This window comes from Myotis daubentonii, chromosome 1 (genome assembly GCF_963259705.1).
Source record: "Myotis daubentonii chromosome 1, mMyoDau2.1, whole genome shotgun sequence".
Taxonomy (NCBI): Eukaryota; Metazoa; Chordata; class Mammalia; order Chiroptera; family Vespertilionidae; genus Myotis; species Myotis daubentonii.
The window spans coordinates 209,630,884-209,647,087 of NC_081840.1; the positions used below are offsets into that span (position 1 = coordinate 209,630,884).

Here is a 16,204-nt window from a genome sequence, read left to right on the forward strand (position 1 = left end):
TTGAGCTTCAACCACAGCCCTGGAGGATATTGTGTAAGAAATAAGAAGCAAAGTTTAGTGAGCATCACAGTAAAGTCATCGTCAAAGTGGTGACTGCGTTATCAATGTGTGTGGTCACTAGACATTGGCCGAGGATGCCAATTGTTTTATTTGTATCAGATAATATAATTGTAATGATACAAGGTTAAATTTAAGTTGGCTCTCTCTTTCCAAAACCACATACAATCTACCCTAAAGTGGGGAGATAAGTGCTTTGTGTGCCTAGAGAAGATTAAGGCTTCAGGTTAACTATAGTCCCTTTTCCCAAGCCTGCAGGAGATTCAAGTCTCTCTTAGTCATTGTGAGTGTATGTATGAGCACCCTGTATGTGTCAGGCACTGTGTCATAAGGGGAGGAAGAATTCTATGGAACTGTGCAAGATAGTTGAAGGCACAGCATCTGCGGTTCATGCCAGGCTCTGCTTGGGCACATTCATGCCCTCAGCACCCACCCAGGCACATTACTGTTGTCATCCTCATTTTCTAAAGGAGGCAACAGGCCGGAGAGATACTTCCCAAGTTCTCCCCGCTGGTGAGTGGTGGAGTTAAGGGTAGTTGGGGTTAGGATTGGAGACTGGTAGTCTGCTCCATGACCTGTGCTTTTTAGCAAAGGGAATCATAAAAGTATTGTTTCAAATCAGAGTTTTCAAGTTAATGAGTTTTAGTGTTTTTTTTTTGGGTGGAGGTGATGTAGGGAGTAGAACTTTTTCTAAGTGCTATGGAACCTATTGTATATACTTTGTAGAAAATATTCTGCAAATTTAGAATTAAACTGGAGGACAGCTCTCTATTCTAAGTTCATGCACAATTAATCCTGAATTCTATTAGCTAATATAGCTAACACTCTGAAACTTCTTTCTTTCTAACAGCAAAGTTTGGTAAATTTGCCGGCAAAGATGATGGCTCTAGTTTTAAAGCGGCATTGCTCTCAGGCCCTCCAGGTGTTGGCAAAACAACCACGGCCTCTTTGGTTTGTCAGGTGGGTGTTCTCTTGTAGTTCAGTTGGAGAGTACCATCTGAGTGGGCATGTGTAGGGGATATGTGCGCTTGTGTGTGAGTATGTATGTGGTGTGTATATATTTTAACAGGTTGTGTATATACTTTCCTGAAATTAAACCTTTAGAATTTGCTTTGGTTTTGGGGATATTTGTTATTTTCATATTTTAAAAGTATTTGTCATTATAATTATAGGTGATACTGTAATATTTTATAGATAACTAGAGGCCCGGTGCACAAAAATTTGTGCATGCGGGGAGGGGGGGGTCCCTCAGCTCGGCCTGTGCCCTCTTGCAGTCTGGGACCCCTCAGGGGATGACCACCTGCTGGCTTAGGCCCGTTCCCCAGGGGATTGGGCCTAAGATGGCAATCAGACATCCCTCTGGCAGCCCGGCAGCCCTTGGGGGATGTCCACTTGCCAGCAGGGAGCAGGCCTAAACTGCAGTCGGACATCCTTAGCACTGCTGAGGAGGCAGGAGAGGCTCCCACCACCACCGCTGTACTGGCAGCCATCTGCCTGGCTTGTGGCTGAGCAGAGCTCCTCCCATGTGAGAGTGCCCTGACCACCAGAGGGCAGCTCCTGCATTGAGCATCTGCCCCCTGGTGGTCAGTGTGTGTCATAGTGACCAGTCATTCCCAGTCTTTCTGCTGTTAGGGTCAGTTTGCATATTACCCTTTTACTATATAGGATAGAGGCCTGGTGCATGGGTGGGGGCCGGCTGGTTTCCCCTGAAGGATGTCCCGGATCAGGGTGGGGTCCCCACTTGGGTGCCTGGCCAGCCTGGATGAGGGAATGATGGCTGTTTGCAGTTGGTCACACCCCCTTCAGGGTGGGGCTTCCTGCTTGGGTGCCTGGCAAGCCTGGATGAGGGGATGATGGCTGTTTGCAGCTGGTCACACCCCCTTCAGGGTGGGGGTCCCCACTGGGTACCTGGACAGTCTGGGTGAGGGGCTGAGGGCTGTTTTCAGGCTGGCGGATGACTGAAGCTCCCAACCTCTCCTTTTTTTCTTTTTTCTTTTTATTCTGGGATTTATTTACCTTTTATGGCTGTCACTGGAGCTGAGAGCTGGCTTTAGCTCTGAGGCTCGGCTCCAGCTCTGAGGCCTCGGCTGCTGAAAGCAGGTATCTGGTTTGTTTGACTTCTGTAATTGAAACACTGTTGCAACTCCAGCTGGCCTGCTGGTTGAAAGCATGGGGATTGTTTAGCTTCTATAATTGCAACATAGTTGCTTAGAGTGCAAGCTTAGAGGCCGGCAGCGGCAGGCAGGGAACCTTGGCTTCCTCCTTCACTGGAGCAAGCAAGCCTCCTGTTCGCTTCAGCTGCCTGGCTGCTGGCCGCCATCTTGGTTGGCAGTTAATTTGCATATCACCCTGATTAGCCAATGGAAAGGTAGCGAATTTACAGTTAATTACCATGTTTCTCTATTATTAGATAGGATAAGTCTTATAGACACAAATATCTTATAAACCCTCCTAAGAATTTTGTGCACTGTTACCATTTTCATGTGACAAATGAAATGGGCTTATTAGAGAGGAGGGCGGTGGCCCAGTGTGAACCCAGGTATGTAGGACCCTGCCTTTGCTGTTGTGTGTCTCTGGCTGCTATATCTAGACAATGAGAAGACAAGGCAGTAGAGCAAACCACAGTTTATGTGTATCAGAATTCTATGAAACGATACATGAAATGGTATCAGAATGATAGAATGAAGGACTTTAAACTTACTTTAAATTTATTGCTGGATTTCCCCGCTCTCTCCCATAGCTGGTGGTTTCTTTTGATCTTTATTGTAGGGACCAGAGCATACATTTTTTAACAGGTATAATAACTATGTATTTTCTACTCTATAAACATTGAAAACCAAAGAAATATATTTTCCCCCTAGTGTCTCCAGTAGCAAACATGACTCTTTTTCTCCCTTTATTATTGTCATTACCTTTTTGGGAATTCTGTTAGGCATTTTTTAAGGCTTTATGATCAAGATAATGATCAGTTTTGGGAAATGAACCATAATAACTTGATTTTTCTTCAGAGGACAATTATAATGATTTAACTTTTATCTTGAAGTCAAGAATTAATTTTTGGCATCTTATAATAGATTAATTGTATATCTGATATTGAAATCTTGGGATGGTTATATTTAATTCTTTTCAGGACTTTAAGAAACAAACAGTAAAATTGCTTATTCGAATATATTTTCCCAGGTTAGTGATTTGTCAGCAGAGGTTTTAAAAGTAAATGTGTTTATATGTGTGTGGTATGTATGAATATGATGTTTTAAAGTCATGATTGTGAGGTGTATTATAGTTAACCTCATTGTCTGTTATTATCAGACTTTATTTTTTTTACTCCTCGTTCCTTATGTGATTTTTTTTCTTTTTTTTAAAAAAAATATATTTTATTGATTTTTTTTTACAGACAGGAAGGGAGAGGGATAGAGAGTTAGAAACATCAATGGGAGAGAAACATCGATCAGCTGCCTCTTGCACACTCCCCACTGGGGATGTGCCCGCAACCAAGGTACATGCCCTTCACTGGAATCGAACCTGGGACCTTGCAGTCCACAGGCCGACGCTCTATCCACTGAGCCAAACCAGCTAGGGCGTGACTTTTTCTTCCCTCTTTCTTCCTTAACTCTTATTTTTTCAGGGAGGGGGGGAATGTTAATTCGTCTTGTGATAGTAATGGTTTCCAATGTTTTGATTAGGAATTGGGATATAGCTACGTGGAGCTGAATGCAAGTGATACTCGCAGTAAGAACAGTTTAAAGGATGTTGTTGCTGAGTCACTGAATAACACCAGCATCAAAGGCTTTTATTCAAGTATGTGGCTTTTTGAACTGTTTTCTTGGGTGAAGCAAGAAAAACAAGTTTATTTCAATGTGTAGTAACCGCTACTATGTACTAGGCACCCTGCTAAGTCCTGGGGCTAATGAGAATTAAGAAAAGCCTCTGCTGTAACTCCAATAGGACAATAGTTACCTTTTATTTTAGGTCTTAGACATTTCTGAGAATGTGATAAAAATGCATACATGGACATGTTTATGTATTTTGCATATGACTTTAGCGGATTCACAGGTGAATCCTGTGAAGAGGACAAGAAAATAAATTGAGTGAGGTGACAGAGGCCTTTAGATGAAGAAGTGATTCTATTTGAGGCTTTGGGGGAGACTACCAGTAAAAGGGGAACATTTGTTTGCAGGGCCTTGAAGAATGAGAGACTTATCTGTGGGTGCAAGGGGTTATTTCAGACAAGAGGAGTAGGGGAGGGGGAGACAGTGTGAAAGTGTGGCTGTGTTCTAGTACGGCCAGAGCTTTTGGGGACAGTGAGATGCCCAGCTAGGACTGCACAGTGCATGTTTACAACCTGTGGTCTATTACAGGTCACTGGATTTCTTGGTACTTGCAATGGTAAAAAGTCATTGTTAAAAAGAACTTGCTTGGGAAATGTCACTCTTAGACATTGCTGGAGGTAGTGTAAATTGGTACTGCTTAGCAGAGCAATCTGGCAGTATTTCTCAGAATTAAATTACACATTGCCTTTAACCCAGAAATCCTAATTTTTCGGTTCACTGTTAATATTGGTATATATGCAAAATGACATACACATGGATCTTCATTAGTGTGATTTATAACAGCAAAAGATTGAAAGCAACTTCACATTTTATTAATAGATAAGTAAATTATGATAGATGTGTAAAATGGAACATTATTAAACAGCCTTGAAAAGTGTGGTGTTCTATATCTACAGGTAAGAACAGATCACAAAAACATATCGGATGATCAAACCAAGGTGTATATTTTTCTGCATACATTTTTAACATGTACAGCATATCTCTGAAAGGATATAAAGAGTCTGTTCATACTGTTTGCCCTGGAGAGGGAATTTGGGTGCCCTTGGTGGCCAGGGTGGGAGGGAGGATCTCTGCTCACTGCATTCTCTGGTTCTGTTTGAATTTTGTACCATGTGTTGTTATCAGTTTCAAATGTGCGATATAATTGCTTATAAAGCAGCAGTGTTTGAACAACTATTACTTTGTTCCTGACCCTTCCCACTGCTTCTCAACGTGGGCCAGGTGGAGCAGCCCCTTCAGTAAGCATGAAACACGCCCTCATCATGGATGAAGTAGACGGCATGGCAGGCAATGAGGACAGGGGAGGAATTCAGGTAATTGAAAGCATTGTATTCTTGGTTTTTATTTATTTATTTATTTCAAATATATTTTTATTGACTTCAGAGAGGAAGGGAGAGAGACAGAGATAGAAACATCAGTGATGAGAGAGAATCATTGATCGGCTGCCTGCTGTAGGCTCCACACTGGGCATCTAGCCTACAACCCGGGCATGTGCCCTGACCGGAAATTGAACCTTGACCTCCTGGTTCATAGGTCCACACTCAACCACTGAGCCATGCTGGCTGGGCTTTACTCTTGGATTTTAGTGTGTGTTTTTTTCACAAAAAATATAAAGAACTAATTGTTATGTGGTATCTGTGGCAATTAAAGCTTGTTGCTGAGTTGGTTTTTAAAACTGAAAATGCATATATTGTGTGGTATTTGTTTTTTTAAAAATAATTATTTTTGTGTTGCAAATTTGCCTTTTAGGAACTAATTGGCCTGATAAAACATACAAAAATTCCCATTATTTGTATGTGCAATGATAGAAATCATCCTAAGATTCGCTCTTTGGTCCATTATTGTTTTGATCTTCGTTTTCAAAGACCTCGGGTTGAACAGATTAAGGTATGATGTTTGGAATTTTTTTCCCCATCACACTATCCTATTTATTTAAAGGTCAACTTTGAAAGTACCTGATAAATATTTTTAAAATATCTGATTATATAAGTTTAAAAAAGAAATCATTGAAGATTCTCCTTTGTCAATTTTAGGGCGCTATGATGTCAATTGCATTTAAAGAGGGTTTGAAGATTCCCCCTCCAGCTATGAATGAAATAATTTTGGGATCCAATCAAGATATCAGACAGGTAAATTAAATATATATTACATGAGAATTGATAATTCTTTTGAATTAATGCCTTAAAGCTGTTTGAGGAGAGGGAGTGGAATATATTTTTATTGATTTTAGAGAGGAAGGGGGAAGGGAGAGATAGAAACATTAATGAAGAATCATTGATTGGCTGCCTCCTGCACACCCCCTCCTGGGGATCGGGCCTGCAACCCGGGCATGTGCCCTGACCAGGAATCGAACCGTGACCTCCTAGTTCATAGGTCAATGCTCAACCACTGAGCCACACTGGCTGGGCAGGAGTGGCAGTTTTCTCCCACCTTGACAGTATCTTATGTGCAATTCTCTTAGGTTTTACACAACCTGAGCATGTGGTGTGCACGAAGCAAGGCACTAACCTATGACCAGGCCAAGGCTGACTCTCAGAGAGCCAAAAAGGACATCAAACTGGTAAAGTAAATTTCCACTTCTTACTTAATTCTGGTTGGGCTTAGTTCCTTGACACACATATAGAACCTCTGGATATTTATAAGAGATATAGACAGCTGTTAAAAGTGTTTCTAATTCAAATGAAATGCTTTTCAAGGACTAGCAATGTATATTGTAGATTTTGAAAACGGGAAGTTTTACATTATAATTATGCATCATAATTATAAAGTGGCTTTTTCACAGTCCTTGATGTATGGATTTCATTTGTGTTTTTAATGGGTCTGGAACTGTTTTTAATGGTTTAATAACCTCCCTGAAATTAGAAGTCTTATCGATGATCTCTGTGTTCTATTTCACCTAGTCACTGCTTAGAATTTATTAGTTAGAGCAGGGGTCCTCAAACTATGGCCCGCGGGCCACATGCGGCCTGCCGAAAACATTTATCCGGCCCGCCGGGTGTTTTTGCCGCCGCTGTGTGCATAGGAATTTGTTCATGGGTTTTTTATAATATATTTTTTTTAAAATATATTTTATTGATTTTTTACAGAGAGGAAGGGAGAGAGATAGAGAGTCAGAAACATCGATGGGAGAGAAACATCGATGGGAGAGAAACATCGATCAGCCGCCTCCTGCACACCCCCCACTGGGGATGTGCCCGCAACCCAGGTACATGCCCTTGACCGGAACCGAACCTGGGACCCCTCAGTCCGCAGGCCGACGCTCTATCCACTGAGCCAAACCGGTTTCGGCTGTTCATAGTTTTTTTTTAAACTATAGTCCGGCCCTCCAACGGTCTGAGGGACAGTGAACTGGCCCCCTGTTTAAAAAGTTTGAGGACCCCTGAGTTAGAGCAATGATTAAGCAGTATTTTCCCCCCTCCCTTTAAAAATATTAATAAAAAAAATTACAGCAATTTTAGGCTCACATCCAAATTGAACAGAAAGTACAGAGATTTTCCATATACCTACTGTCCCCAAATACTACACCCTCCTCCACTGTCAACACCCCCATCAGAGTGGTACATTTGTTTAACTGATGAACCTACACTGACACATCTTTATTACCCAAAGTCCAGACTTCACATTTAGTGTTGTACATTTTGTGGGTTTTGACAAATGTCTAATAACGTGTATCTGCCATGGTAGCATACTGAAAATCCTCTGTTCTGTATATTCATCCTCCCGTCCCCCTGGAAGTCACCAATCTTTTCACTATCTCCATAGTTTCACCTTTTTGGAAATATTACGTAGTTGGAATCATACTGTGTAGCCTTTTCATACTGGCTTTTTACTCGGTAGTATGCATTTAAGGTTCCTCCATGTCTTTTCATGGCTTGATAGCTCATTTCTTTTTAGTGCTAAATAATATTCCATTGTCTGGATGTACCACAGTTTGTTTATTCACCTACTAAAGCAACTTCCAAGTTTTGGCAGTTATGAATAAAACTGCTCTAAACATTCATGTGCAAGTTTTTGTGTGATAGAACTTTTTAATTCATTTGAGTAAATACCAAGGAGTACAACTACTGGATAGTATGATTAAGAGTATGTTTAGTTTTGTAATAAACCACCCAACTGTCTTTCAAAGTGAAGCCATGCATGAGAGTTCCTGCTGCTCCACATCTTTGCCACCATTTTGTCTTGTCAGCATTTGGATGTTGGCCCTTTCTTTTTAGGGCCCATTTGATGTTGCCCGGAAGGTGTTTGCAGCTGGAGAGGAGACTGCTCATATGTCGCTTGTGGACAAATCCGATCTCTTTTTTCATGATTATTCAATAGCGCCCCTCTTTGTCCAGGAGAACTACGTACACGTGAAGCCTGTAGCTGCGGGGTGAGTGCTCAGAGCTAGTGAGGGTTAGAGTTGGTACCCTCCCTAACCCTGCGAAGGCCAGACAGCCGAGCGGGAGGGGCGTGGAGTATACACAGTGGTGTAACCCAGACTGGTTTCTGTCCTGCAGGGGGGACATAAAAAAGCACTTGGTGCTTTTAAGCAGAGCAGCAGATAGCATCTGTGATGGTGACCTCGTGGACCGGCAGATCCGGAGTAAACAAAACTGGAATCTCCTGCCCACCCAGGTACTGCTCTCCTTAAAGCGCACGCAGGCTCTGCTTTAGTTCAGGAGAACAAAACAGCTGTCAGCTCCTGTAGTCATTTGAAATACCAGAAAAACATTATGGCTCTTATGGCAAAAATGCCATCTGGTAGAGACCAAAACTCTGTGGTCACTATTATCTATTTCTTTTTTCTTTTTTTTTAAATATATATTATTGATATTCTACAGAGAGGAAGGGAGAGGGATAGAGAGTTAGGAACATCGATGAGAGAGGAACATCAATCAGCTGCCTTCTGCACACTCCCCACTGGGGATGTGCCCGCAACCAAGGTACATGCCCTTGACCAGAATCGAACCCGGGACCCTTTGGTCTGCAGGCCGATGCTCTATCCACTGAGCCAAACCAGTCAGGGCAATTGTCTATTTCTTAATCTGGCCTTATTTTTCAGTGATTCAGAATGGTTTTATGTAAATGGACATATGGAAATTAGGAATGTTAGATTTTGGTCATAACTAAGATATGAGTCAAAAGTTTTATTTGCTCGCCCTGGCTGGTTTGGCTCAGTGGATAGAGCATCGGCCTGTGGACTGAAGGGTCCCGGGTTCGATTCAGTTCAAGGGCACATGCCCAGGTTGTGGGCTCGATCCCCAATAGGGCGCGTGCAGGAGGCAGCTGATCAATGAGTCTCTCTCATCATTGATGTTTCTGTGTCTCTCTCCCTCTCCCTTCCTGTCTGAAATCAATACAAATATTTTTTAAAAAGTTTCATTTGCTCTGTTTTATCTTAAGAACATTTCTTTCTTTTGCCATTCTTGGCTCTCACAGATGGTTACTAGTGGCTTTTTCCTGAACTGCAGCCAGGGGAGGTCAGTAGCCACTTTCTAATATGTGGATTCTCATTTTCTTCTTGCTAAAGAGGCAGCTGTGTATTGGTACTTTACTTTGGTTGATATTTTTTACTCAAAATAGAATTTGGTCAAAATTCATAATTAAGGGTACTTGTTTTGCATATTTATACAGTATTATTATTATTTATACAGTAATAAACAAGGGACTTCCAGCGTCTACTCTTCTCTGAACCCTACCACACATTGTTTGAAAACAAAAAAACAAGGACTCATTCTGTATATAAAGAATTCTTTCTCATGTTTTAAAAGTGTTCATTTTTTTTTACCTAATACTTGTGCTTTTGAGAATTTATCTTAAAGAAATAATTTTAAACACAGAAAAAGCTTAATGTACAAAAATATTCCCGAAAGCATTAGTTCCGAAAGCAAAAAATTGGACAGACTCTCCCATGTTCAGTAACAGGAGAATGATGAATTATGATAAAATCTCTTGACTAGAATATTATGCCGCCTTTGAAATTATTTGTAAAGATGAACTAATGTGAAAAAATTAGTTAATTATTAGAATAAAGCAGCATACAAAATGTATGTATAATTCCAGCGTTTAACAAGTGAAACCCTGGCTATGGAAGATATTCAAGGACGCCCCTTTTCACTTTCTCAGTTTGTTTGACTCCATAACGGTTAGGTTTTCATGCTCTGGTCCACCTGTGCTATCAGTGCTTGTGTTAAAGGCAAGCATCGGCCTCTCTGACATTGGCATCTACAAGGTAACTGGTGTCATGAGATCAGTTGGTTGAGGAGGCTGAGTTGGCAAGATGATCTCTCTTAGGCCATGTGTGTTTTGGAACAAGGCATTTACCATAATCAGTTGTTTTCTCTGGAATAAGTTTTCCACACCCACAGATCGGAGACAGAGGGAAAGGGCCTGACTGCCCTGGAATTAGGTATGTGCGACATTGATGCTTCATTTCCAAAGACTGCTTGGAAGCTAAGGAAGCAACTTTGTACTGAATTTAAATTGTGGCCTGCACTTGATTTTCCCCAGGCCATTTATGCCAGTGTTCTTCCCGGAGAGTTAATGAGGGGGCACATGACTCAGTTTCCCACCTTCCCCAGCTGGTTGGGTAAGCACTCCTCTACGGGCAGACACGATCGTCTTGTGCAGGATCTGGCATTGCACATGAGTCTCAGGTAAGTGGTAAAACTCCATTTCTGGTATTTTATCCGTGTAATGTATTTAGCGTTTATCTAGTAAGGATAGCTTTAGTCAAGAGATTTATATTTTAGTTTTGATTTTATTGCCAAGTAGATAAATACTCCTGAATAAGTGTGTGTATGTGCGCACGCGCGCGAGCTTGAGTTTTATTATCCATAATCATTGTAACACTTATTTTATCACTAAAAGGATACTTTGGAAGAATAAAGCCAGGTGGTAGAAATATTATAACTTTAAGATACATTTAAAACTGTATTCCTCTGAGATAGTGCTATGATTATAATGCCTATTACTAGTAGTCATATACAATATCTCTGCTTCAAAATAATTTAATTGGAAAAAGGGAACCATATAGATAAATGAACTAGTTTTTACCTATCCCAGTAATAAAGTGATCTGGTCATTTGGGATGGAGATACAGTTTACCTTTACAGGAAGTCAATACTCAGATGATTGAGAACCAGTATGTTTGGAGAAGTTTAAGGACGTTCAAAATTCTTACTTGGTACAATTTTGTTAATGTTTAAAAACTTAGAAAATGTGCATGCATACACATATTAAGTGAACTTTAGGGGTTTACTTTTAACCATGAAAAACTACTTGAGCAGTCTTATTTATCTTTCTGGTCTGGGGAGAGGATATTAGTATTTGGTTCACCCTTGGCTTTTGGTTAAAGCTGAACTGAGTTCTACTTCCTGCTCCATTCCCTCTTCTTAGCTTGTAGCATGAGCCTTTTATTGCCATCATGGTGTTAGTTTTCTGTTGCTGCTATGACATATGACCAAAATTTAATGGCTTAAAACACAAATTCATTCCCATCTTCAGATGGGAAGACTATCCTGGATTATTTGGGTGAGCCCAGTGTAATTGCAAGGGTCTTTAAAAAAAGGGGGGGGGGTTGCAGTGCCAGAGAGAGATTGAAAATGCTCACTGCCACTTTGAAGATCGGAAAAGGGACCGTGAGCCAAGGGATGCAGGCAGCCTGTGGAGCTGGAAACGGCTGCTTTCCCCTGCTGTCCTCACTGGTCCAGTTGTGGCCTCTCAGCTTTCTCCCTGTCCACTGCTTGTTAATATCAGGACCCCAGTGCCCTAGGGTGTCCCCTGTGGTGCCCGTACTGTGCTCATGTGGATTGTGAGCACTGGACTTTCAGTGTTTCATGGCTGTCCTTTTGGATGTCTGCCCCCTTCTCCCGTTCGACACAACATTTCTGGGGGTAGGAACTGAGGCTCACTCCCTAGCACATAGAATTGCTGAGCAAGTGTTTCTTAAGGAATCCTATATAGGCCACTATGATCATCAAGCACATCTGTATTGAGCCTCTCAACTTGTGAAGTAAATTAAAATGTTCCTGCTTAACTTTTATAGCCTAGGTTTCTCTTTTTTAAAAATGGAAAAGTGTGATTTTATTACTCTTAATCTATTTTGGGTCATAGATGCCTTTGAGAAGCCGAAGCCTTGGTATTTATTCCCCCCCAAATGCACTAATGCACAAATACAATTTCAAGGGAAGTAATAGATTTTTGAGGATAGGACCCTTGATTTAGACCAGTGATGGCGAATCTATGACATTTGTGTCAGAGGTGACAACGCGAACTCTTTTTTTTGGTTGATTTTTCTTTGTTAAATGGCATTTAAATATATAAAATGAATATTGAAAATATAAGTCTTTGTCTTACTATGGTTGCAAATATAAAAAAATTTCTGTATGTGACACGGCACCAGAGTTAAGTTAGGGTTTTTCAAAATGCTGACACGCTGAGCTCAAAAGGTTCGCCATCACTGATTTAGACGATGCTTTTAGACTTACTAGATTTAATGTTATGTGATCCTACTAGAAGGTAACAGTGATGTAACAAATTACAAGACTAATTTTGGAAAAGGTTTGATGATTGTCTTGGGCACTGGGCTTACGGCTCATACTTGTCTTCAAGTGTGCTGGATTATAGGAGACAGACTCAGAGGAAACGGGTGAATTAAAATGGGAGCAGTTTGAACTCTTTGCCTAGTTAATAAAACAGTTGTGGGCCAGGTTCTAGATTTCTGATGGGGGAACTGTGTGGGGTCTTGTGATTCAGACATTCAGTTGCCTGAAGGGAGGAGCATGACCCATAGGTAACTTTTATTATTATTATTTTTTTAAATATATTTTTATTGATTTCAGAGAGGAAGGGAGAGGGAGAGAGAGAAACATCAATGATAAGAGAGAATCATTGATCGGCTACCTCTTGCACACCCCCGACTGGGGATCGAGCTCACAACCTGGGCATGTGCCCTTGGCTGGAATTGAACCTGGGACCCTTCAGTCCTCAGGCTGACGCTCTATCCACTGAGCCAAACCAGCTTAGGACACTGGTAATTTTTAAAAGGATTTTCATTTCCTTTCTGATTTTAGTGTGGGTCCTGGAGTCAACAGCTTTTGAGGTCTCTTGTTTGAAGGGTATATAGATATTTAGTTGACTGGTTTGAGGATGGTGGCAGCTGGGTTGGAAGATTTAGGTTGGCGACATTGGAAATATTGTTTCGTTCATCTATTTTCTGTCTTTAAGCGACAGTGTTTAAATAGAAAGGAAAACAGCCTTTTTGTGATACCATTCTAGTTCTCAGCAAGTTAGAGACTGCTTTTCTGTCTTTCCCTGGCCAGAATGCAGGAACATTCTTGGCAGTTTATTAGATTTGGTGAAAACCCTGCTCTAGAATTAAAAATTTCAGAGTAACAGTGTTAGGAAATGCGAGGGAAGCTTTCATATGTAATTTTGTGTGTTACAATCCAGAGAGCAGAAAGTTTTTCAGACCCTTCTTAGGAAGTGGTAGTGGCACTGCAGGTAGGCAAGCTGACTGACTTTTAGGGGATGCTTTTCACATTTGGAACTGGGAACAAGTAACCGTTGGCTGGGAGAAGTATGAGCACATGGAAGCACTGTTGTTGCCTGGGCCTTAAAGAGTAGGGTGGAAGCAGAACCTCCATTTGTGGTTTGCATGCTCTGATGCAGGTAAGTAAAAAATTCCCTTGGAGTGTGTTGGTGTCTATACATGACCCTGCTGGGGTAGCACCAGGCTTTCCCTACACCAACTGTGAAATAGTAGGCATTCCATTGTGCATTATTAAAAGTGGGTTGAACTCCCATCTGATACGCACACTGTGACTTGAATTGGTGGTAGTTCGCTATTGACTACAGCTGTGTCTCTTTTGTTTTGGTTTAAGAACTTACTCCAGCAAAAGGACTATAAATATGGATTATCTATCACATATAAGGGATGCACTTGTACAGCCCTTGACCTCACAAGGGGTCGAAGGAGTACAGGACGTTGTTGCCCTTATGGATGCCTATTATTTGATGAAAGAAGACTTTGAGAATATCATGGAGATTAGCAGCTGGGGAGGCAAGCCTAGTCCCTTCTCCAAGCTGGATCCCAAGGTAAATTGTGTCACCCAGTGGCTCTCCATCACTGTAATTACCGGGTTTGTATTGGGAATACTTCAGAGGTGTTTTATGTGCTTTAAAAGGTTTAGCTTTTTCAGTGCTTTTTGCTTCTATGGCCCGTGCTTTCCAAATATACTATGTGAGTATGATATTAAGAAAAGACTTCTGGATTTAACTTTACAATTTGTATGTTTATCTTTGCTTTATGCTGAGTGGAAAAGCAAGATGTGAAAGTTGAGGAACAAATATAAATATATTCCTTATAAGGAAGGGTGGGCAGCTGAGCCAGGCGAAGGAACCGAGGAAAAGAAGTGCTAACTGGCTGAGGAGTGTTACACTTAGTCTGCCTGTTCGGTGGATTCAGTATTCCAGTTGGATAATCTGTTGTGTAGTAATGTACCCCCTACTTCACCTAATGAGCATGAAAAACCTAAAGTGACATAACATGAATATGTACTAGCTAATACCTCACTTTGTGCCTGTTTGTTTGGTGATGTTTTAGAAGACGTTCTCTGTGGCTTGCTTCTCTGGAATTCCGACCTGGCTCAATGGTTGTGGGTACAGGAGACATCTACAGTTAGCATTCATGGACTAACTCTGCAATGATTAGAAGCTCAATGTTAAGGCTTTTCAAGTTATTTAGTATATTGAACTAGCCACTATTAGTAAAAGTATTTTGTAAATAAAGGCCAACTTTAACTTGTACCTTATTGTGAGCCTTTTTTGACTTACTGATTACTGACTAACTTTATCACTTGTAGAATTGCAGAGAGCACTGAATTAGGTAAAAATGATGACTTAAAAGTCATTTTTGGGGTCTGCCTTAAAGTTTCCAAATACTGATTATCTTTTTGAGTCATGGGCTCTATTAAGAATATGAAAAATATGGACCTTCTCCATAGAAAAATGCATATATATAATATACACACACATGTGTATAAATATTTTGCAAATCATTTTAAGGGGCTTCCAGGGTCTTTCAAAGCCGTTAGGCCTACAGAGTTCAAAAGGATTATCTGGCACTTAGATTTGAGAAGTCCCCTCCTTTTCCTTTCTTTAGGTGAAGGCAGCCTTTACGAGAGCTTACAATAGGGAAGCCCACCTGACTCCGTACTCGCTCCAGGCAGTGAAGGCCCCCAGGCACAGCACCGGCCCAGCGCTGGATCCTGAGCACAGTGAGGAGTTCCAGGAGGAAGACTCTCAGTCTGATGAGAAAGAGCAAGACGCTGTGGAAACGGATGCTATGATCAAGGTAGTATTTCAAGCTACAGAGAGAAGCTCTGATACTCCCGCAAACTAGTTTATTTTTTCTTGCGTAATTTACCTTCAGAAATTATTCAGGGCCGGTTTAGCAAGTAGCAGAGTAAGCTCTGAAAATACTTCTAAGTTTTTTTGTTCATCACAGTTGAAGGTGGAGAAGGTATAGATTTCACTTTTTAAAACATCCTCACCTGAGGATATGTTTATTGATATTTTTTGGGGGGGCGGGGGGAAAAGAGAGAGAGACATCGATGTGAGAGAAACATTGATTGGTTGCCTCCTGTATGCGCTCTGACAGGGGATTGAACCTGAAACTTAGGTATGTGCCTTGGCCAGGAATCAAATCCACAACCTTTTTGCTGTATGGGATGACCCTTCAACCAACTGAGCCACCCACTCAGGGCTAGATTTCACTTTTATAAACAGCTTCTAATAATAGTGGAAGAGCCAAAAAGCAAAATATAGGCCATCATATTGATGGTCATATGCTCTGTTAGAAAAAGTAAGATTTTCACTTTTTTGATCATTGGTTTGTGCTTAACCCACACACACAACCAAGAAAATCATTTTCAATGAAACCATTTCTCCCGTCTGTTATTTCTGTTTTGCTGTAGCCACTGAATTGCCTATAGAAGTTTTTCAGAGCAAACATCCTTGTCTTTTGCTGGAATAGGTTAGAATCATTTCTGGTATCAGCCCGCTGTTTGCTATAGCAAAGGAATGTAGTCTGTGTCCTGTATCGTGTGCGTATCCTTCTCGCCCTCTCTGGCTTTGTATGTGCAGCGGTCGGAATAGTGGCCGTCACCAGTGGAGCTCCTCCTCCTGTCTAGTCTTGTGTAGACATAAGAGGTTGTCTCCTCCCTTCTCCTCAAACTGGGCATGTTTAGACTCTCGAATCTGAAACTGAAAGAAAAGTAGCTTTTTACCCTGTTTGTAAATTACGTCTTACTTATTTTCTCTTTCCTAAATATATC

General features: G+C 41.2%; 2 protein-coding genes across 7 annotated transcripts in view; one reads left to right on the top strand and one right to left on the bottom strand.

The window, feature by feature from the left end:
• The window catches only part of RFC1 (replication factor C subunit 1), an 82,575-nt gene that overhangs the window by 65,465 nt on the left and 906 nt on the right, over positions 1-16,204 (top strand). For 4 of the 6 annotated variants that reach the window (XM_059673222.1, XM_059673260.1, XM_059673252.1 and 1 more), the window contains 11 exons: positions 908-1,017; positions 3,741-3,855; positions 5,109-5,200; positions 5,637-5,774; positions 5,921-6,016; positions 6,349-6,447; positions 8,102-8,256; positions 8,384-8,501; positions 10,377-10,522; positions 13,751-13,964; positions 15,031-15,222. In XM_059673222.1, coding sequence (XP_059529205.1) covers positions 908-1,017; positions 3,741-3,855; positions 5,109-5,200; positions 5,637-5,774; positions 5,921-6,016; positions 6,349-6,447; positions 8,102-8,256; positions 8,384-8,501; positions 10,377-10,522; positions 13,751-13,964; positions 15,031-15,222 — 1,475 coding nt within the window. Of the gene's footprint in view, positions 1-907; positions 1,018-3,740; positions 3,856-5,108; positions 5,201-5,636; positions 5,775-5,920; positions 6,017-6,348; positions 6,448-8,101; positions 8,257-8,383; positions 8,502-10,376; positions 10,523-13,750; positions 13,965-15,030; positions 15,223-16,204 lie in introns of those variants that run through there. The other 2 variants (XR_009449757.1, XM_059673233.1) reach the window with 2 other exon arrangements.
• WDR19 (WD repeat domain 19) overlaps positions 15,452-16,204 on the bottom strand; it is a 78,653-nt gene continuing 77,900 nt past the window's right edge. Inside the window, exon 37 of the mRNA XM_059673203.1 lies at positions 15,452-16,133. The gene's annotated coding sequence lies outside the window, so the exon portion shown is untranslated. The remainder of the gene's footprint in view (positions 16,134-16,204) is intronic.